This window comes from Gracilinanus agilis, chromosome 2, assembly GCF_016433145.1.
Source record: "Gracilinanus agilis isolate LMUSP501 chromosome 2, AgileGrace, whole genome shotgun sequence".
Classification (NCBI taxonomy): domain Eukaryota; kingdom Metazoa; phylum Chordata; class Mammalia; order Didelphimorphia; family Didelphidae; genus Gracilinanus; species Gracilinanus agilis.
Genome location: NC_058131.1, coordinates 213,633,535 through 213,639,534, shown reverse-complemented (window position 1 = coordinate 213,639,534; position 6,000 = coordinate 213,633,535). Strand labels below are relative to the sequence as shown.

Sequence of the window (6,000 nt, the reverse complement as noted above, 5' to 3'; positions counted from 1 at the left end):
GTTGAGCGTGTGGTACAGCGGCGGCTTTGACTGCAGTGGGGCCCCCGGGGTGCTCCTCAACATGATCGGCCTAAGGCTTGGTAGGCGTGAGGCTGCCGGCTTGGCGGGCGCGCGCGCGCGGGAGTGGGCCGTTGGGAGAGGGATGGGGGGGGATGAGGAGGGGAGAAGCGCGTGCAGGTTGCCGGCTTCCCCCTCCGCTCCTCGCGGCCATTGTGAAGGGCCGCCCGGCCAGGGGCGCGACCAAGAAGCTACGAGGACTGAGTGGGCTCCGGGCGGGGGAGCGCGGCAGGGCGGCCGGCTGGCCTTCTTGTCTGTCCGCCCGCCCAGTGGGAGGGAAGGAGCGGGAAGAGCTGCGTGTGAGGATGAGCTACGTTGGGAACGGGGATGGGGAATGTCTATATGGGGGGCGCCGTGCGGAGAGTGTTGGGAGAGAGTATGAGCGAAGGACTTCGGGACCGAGGGGGGAGGGGGGTCGGGAAGAACCGATCTTAACAGGTTTGAGTTTGGTGTACTTAGGGTGGGCTACCGGAAGGAACCCACCCAGAGCACCCCCTTGAAGAGTAAAAGCAGTGTTTAAAGAGGGAGGATAAAGCCGGAGGCCCTTCCCACAGGGCCTGGAGTGGGAATGATGATGTCTGTGAGCTGCGTTTAAGCAAGAGTTAAGACTAGGGACCAAATCCTCTGTGGATGGGAGATGCTTGGGGGGTGGGGAGGAACTCAGACCTAGTAGTCTGGGGAGTTCTGCCTTTGGTGGAGAAGGGTGTCACTCTTGGGTGGGCCGGGAGGCCCAGGGCAAAACTTTTAACACTCTTATGCATGGAGGGGCGGGGCTTTGTACCTTTTCACCTCTAGGAATGACTGGCCCAGTAAGATTTAACTTTAATATTCTGGCTCGTTCTGCCTTGACAAGTTTTTTATGTTTATTAAGAGAAGCTAAGACTCCCCACTTCTTTTGGGCCCCAGAGAACCAAACTGTGGGCTCACTTAGTGTGAGAGAGGGACTTCTGAACTCATTCTTTTTGTACTATGTGTTTGAAAGAATAGGATAGGAAAAAATTTGTTGCAGATTAATTTTATTTGTACTTAAATTTTGTGGATACACAAAGGCAGGTAGGGGATACCACACAGTTCTTCAAACATATATGTATTTTGTAAAGAGAGGAATATGGAGTTTTGTGTTCAAGGGACCCTTTTTTATCTGGGGCCTTTCCACATAATACTACATTTGAACTGAAGGTTGGGTGAAAGATTTTTGCATGGAGCATAATGTGAATAAGTGTGTGTATTATGTACCTGTACTTCCATCAAGGGTTGCTTTTTATCTTTGTATCCCCTAGTACATAGGAATTGGTTAATAAATACTTGTTGATTTGAATTGGAGGGACCCTTAGAGATCATAGTCCAACTTCATCATCTTCAGTTTAGGAAACAAAGACCCAGAAAAGTTAAGTGACTTGCCCAGTGTCACACAGGTTAAGATCCTGGGTTTAAACTTAGGTCCTCTGATTCAAAATCTGATGTCCTTTACATTTAACAGAAGAAGATAATTTCTGTATTCAGTAAATTTCTTTGAGAAATTCTAGTTACCAGGTAAGCAATCATCAAAATATAAGTGGTTTTAGAAATCACTGTCTTAGCAAGGTGGAATTATCCCTAATGAGACTTCCCTGAGCCAGCATATCGACCTCCTTGAATTCAGTAGTAGGGAAATAGAAGTTACAGATGCTAAATCATCTGCTCACATGAAGTCTAGGTACTTAGATATGGAGATATTTACTAACTGCATTTATCAATAACTAAGGATGGAATAAATTTAGAAACAAGTCAGTTTAGAAATTAACCTATTTTGTCATCTTTGGTTTATGAGGGATTCTTTGGGGGGCCTGGTATTATGGTCTAGGAATTATCCTTTGATTTTTCTCCTTTGTATAATAATTTTAAAATTCGAAACTTAGATACCAAAAAGAACAACACAAAAGTAACTGCAATATTGTGGAATGATCAAATGTGATAGACTTTGCTGCTAACAGCAATACAATGTTCCAGGACAATTCTAAGGGGCTTACGAAAAAAGAATGCTATTCACCTTCAGAAAAAAAAAACTGTTGAAGTAGAAATGCAGATGAAAACATGATTTATCATTTGTTTGCTTGAATGAATTTGGGGGTTTTGGTTTTATGAGATTGTTCACTTAAGAATGAATAATATAGATATAAGAAATAAATTAAAAAGAACACAAAAAAGGATTATATATGCAACTGTGATTTTCTATTCCACAAGCTTTTTAAAAATTATAATAGATGTAATATTAAATGTAGTATTAAATGTATTGTTTAAATCTAATGTTAAATAATAATAAATATAATAAAAAATTTAAAGGAAAACGTTTGATTGCCCTTACCACCCTCTCTAGCCCCCAAACGCCTGGTTCTTTAAAAGAAAGGAGAGGCCCATGTAACAGACATCATCAAGCTAAAGTAATCCACACAAGCCATGTGCAAAAATGTGTGTCTCTTCATCACCTCTTTCAGGGAGTGGATAACATTTCATATAGGAAGACTTGATTGGTCCTTTCATTGATCTGAGTTCTTTCAAAGTTGTTTTTCTTTCTTCCTGTTGCTATATTTGTATGAATTGTTCTTCTGAAATCCATCCATTTGAACTCTTTAACAATAATACACAGGATTCTCTAAAAGTATATTTTTTGTGTTTTTTATAAATTATAGAATAAAATTACATTCCTATACCATGATTTATTCAGCCATTAATGAATCCCTCCCCTTGGGTTCTAGATATTTTTTCCCTTTTAACCACATCTTCACAATCAGTTTGCTTGTTTTCCCTCTCCCCTCTAAATTTTCCCTCTTAGCCCCACACCTTCCTATTCCTAATTATTTCCTTGTGGTTATGCATAAAACTGTGTGTGTTCAAGCTCCTCTCTCCTTTTCAGATAAGAGTGAGGTTCTGATGCCTGCCTCTCTCCTCAGTTTTTATATGTTCTCCGCTTTTGAAAAACAGCAAAATACATTCTCTTTCTCCTCACAACACTAGTGTATTCTTTTTTGCCTTCCCTTCATTTGCCCCTCTTAAAACCCTCAGATCAGAACCAGTCTTCCCCCAAATCCTTTTTCTTACTAACTTCATTTTCTCTGAAAACATTAAGACTGAAAAAATACTTGTTTCTCCTCTCTCCCACTTTCCTCCCATTATAATGTTAACACTGCATCATACAGCCTTTTCCAGTTCCTTGGGTAAATTTACATTTTGGTCTTTTCATCAGAAGTGATTTGCCGGCCTCAGATACTTCCTAGCTGTGAGACCCTGGGCAAGTCGTTTGGCCGCCGGGCTGGGGGGGGGGGGGGGCCTTGCCTACCTCTCTTCTGCCTTGGAACCAATGCACAGTATTGATTCTATGACAGAAGGTAAAGCTTTAAAAGAAAATAAGTGATTGGACATCTCCTATTCTATTAATACTGTTTTCCCTCTAGAATTATACTTACCTTTGCAGGGTAAATTATTATTTTAACCCTTACCTTCTACCTTAGAATCAATACTATGTATTGGTTCTTAGGCAGTGGGGGTTAAGTGACTTGCCCAGGGTCACATAGCTAGGAAGTGACCGGAGGCCAGATTTGAACCTAGGACTCCCATCTCTAAACCTGGCTCTCAAGCCACTGAGCAACCCAGCTGCCCCCGGTAAATTATTATTGATTGTAAGCTTATAATTTGTCTTGGAGTACTCTTAAGATCTCTGTAATCTTGACTATTTAAGACTTGAACTGTTTTTGGAGGCTTGCAGTATTTTTTCTCTGATGTGGAAGCTCTTGATTTTGGCTATGGTAGTTCTGGTACTTTGCCATTTTGTATGAGGTGATCTGTTTTCACTTTACCCTCTGGTTCTAATAGATTTGTGTGGCTTTTATTTGTGACTTCTTGAAAGTAAACTTTTTGTAATGGTTTTAAGAGAATCTAATGAGTCTTAAATTATTAGTCGTCTTTGATATCATGTACCTCACATTTTATTTTTTCAGTTTCAATTTTTCCTAGTATTTTTGGCCCTGTTTATAGAGTTAATAATTTCTGCCTGGTTTGTTCTAGTTTTCAGGGAGTCTCTTGGGTAAGGTTTTACCACATTTTCTAAACTATTCTCCCAATTCTTTCCCCTAGAACTTTTATTTTTAAGTATTTCTAAATATTCATGTAGTACTTGTAGAAAATCCATTTTTTTCTCTGAGTTTATGCTTGCCATTTTTACCATTACTCTCCTTTTTATACATCTCACCATCCTTCCAGCTTTAGTTACTGAACTTGAATTTTGAGCCAGGAGTGAGCTCTGCCTCTTGTGTGTTCTCTTCCTGAGTCATCAGGATTTCTTATGCTGACATCCAACTTCTGTGATCCTCTAGATCTTAATATTCACAGCGTTTTCTCTTTAGGATCATAAGTGGCTTCTCAGAACAAAGTGCTAAAGAACTTCACCTGGACTACTCTGGTCGTAACACTGTTTCAGCTTCCAGTCTTCATCCTGGGGCTTTTTGGGGTGGGGGCAGCTGTTGCTACCTCCAGACACACAAACCTATCGGCTCCGTGTGTTTCTGGTTACAACAGAAAGCTACCAACTTATTTATGTGTGCTGGTACTGGCCTTGGCTTTATGATGGTTCCCTTTCCTTTTGTCTGTGGGCTTCTGGCTGACATATTACCCAATTCTGCAGTAGCAATGATTTGCTATAGCTTCTTTTTAATTCCTTGATCATTATTCAATCTGGTATGAATTTCAGTTTTTTCTAATGGAGGTAAATTGAAGCTGGTCAATCTTCCTTCAGACAGTGATCTTTGCTTGAGGTCCTTGTTTAATTTCTAATCCTCCATACACGATAACCTTCTAAGTTAGTGGAAACTCCATTAGTTGTCAAGAATGTAGGGAATTGGGAGCAGCTAGGTGGCACAATGAATTGAGAGCCAAGCCTAGAGACAGGAGATCCTGGGTTCATATCTGACCTGCCTTAGTTTCCAGCTGTATGGCTCTGAGCAAGTCAGTTAACTCCCATTGCCATTGCCTAGTCCTTATCACTCTCTTCTGCCTTGGAACCAATACATAATGTCGATTATAAGGAAAGGTAAGGATTTTTTTTTAAAAAGAATGTAAGGGGCAGCTGGGTAGTTCAGTGAATTGAGAGGCCTAGAAATGGGAGGTCCTAGGTTCAAATCTGACCTCGGACACTTCCCAGCTGTGAGACCCTGAGCAAGTCACTTGACCCCCAATGCCCACCCTTACCACTCTTCCACCAAGGAGCCAATACACAGAAGTTAAGGATTTAAAATAGAAAATTTTTAAAATAATAAAAATAATTTTTAAAAAAGAATGTAAGGAACCTCATTTGAAAGGAATCAGCAAAATGCCATCTAGCTACTAAAACAGCTGCTTTCCTGAAGTTATATCCATTAGTATTATCATTGAATAGAAAGGCTAGAATGCAAAGCACCTTCAAATGGACAGTCTATACATTATAGAAATTTACTCCTAATGATAGGAGTCATAGAGAGGCCTTCAGTTTTCTACCCCCCTACTTAAGCCTAAAGACTTTGAATGGGATATGTCACTATGGCCTCTAATCCACAGAGAAAATGATTAAGCTTATGTCTAGCTTGAAAATAGAACAGAAGAGTTTTATATATAAAGCAGATCTTGCTTTGAGGTATATTTATCTCAGGAGCTTAATATATTTCAAGGATGGTTTGAGAGAGAGCAACTCTATTTAAGCTAGTGCTGAGATGGCATTAAGAAATTAAGTTATTGACTTAAAAAACATCAGGCTTCTACTATGTGCTCTGTTCTAGATGAGATCTCAATGCTAATAAATACAAGCCCTTGGGAAGCATTCTAGTTGGGAGAAGTTTCAAAGATGACAGTATTATGCAAGTGCATTGGAGAGATGAAAAACAAAGGTTTCATGAAGAAAAAAGACATTTGAGGTGAACTTCAAGAGGATGCCTTTAT

At 40.4% G+C, this 6,000-nt stretch overlaps 1 protein-coding gene across 1 annotated transcript in view; it reads left to right on the top strand.

The window, feature by feature from the left end:
- PDIA6 (protein disulfide isomerase family A member 6) overlaps nucleotides 1–6,000 on the top strand; it is a 36,335-nt gene continuing 30,335 nt past the window's right edge. Inside the window, exon 1 of the mRNA XM_044663639.1 lies at nucleotides 1–80. Coding sequence (XP_044519574.1) covers nucleotides 62–80 — 19 coding nt within the window. The 5' untranslated portion in view covers nucleotides 1–61. The remainder of the gene's footprint in view (nucleotides 81–6,000) is intronic.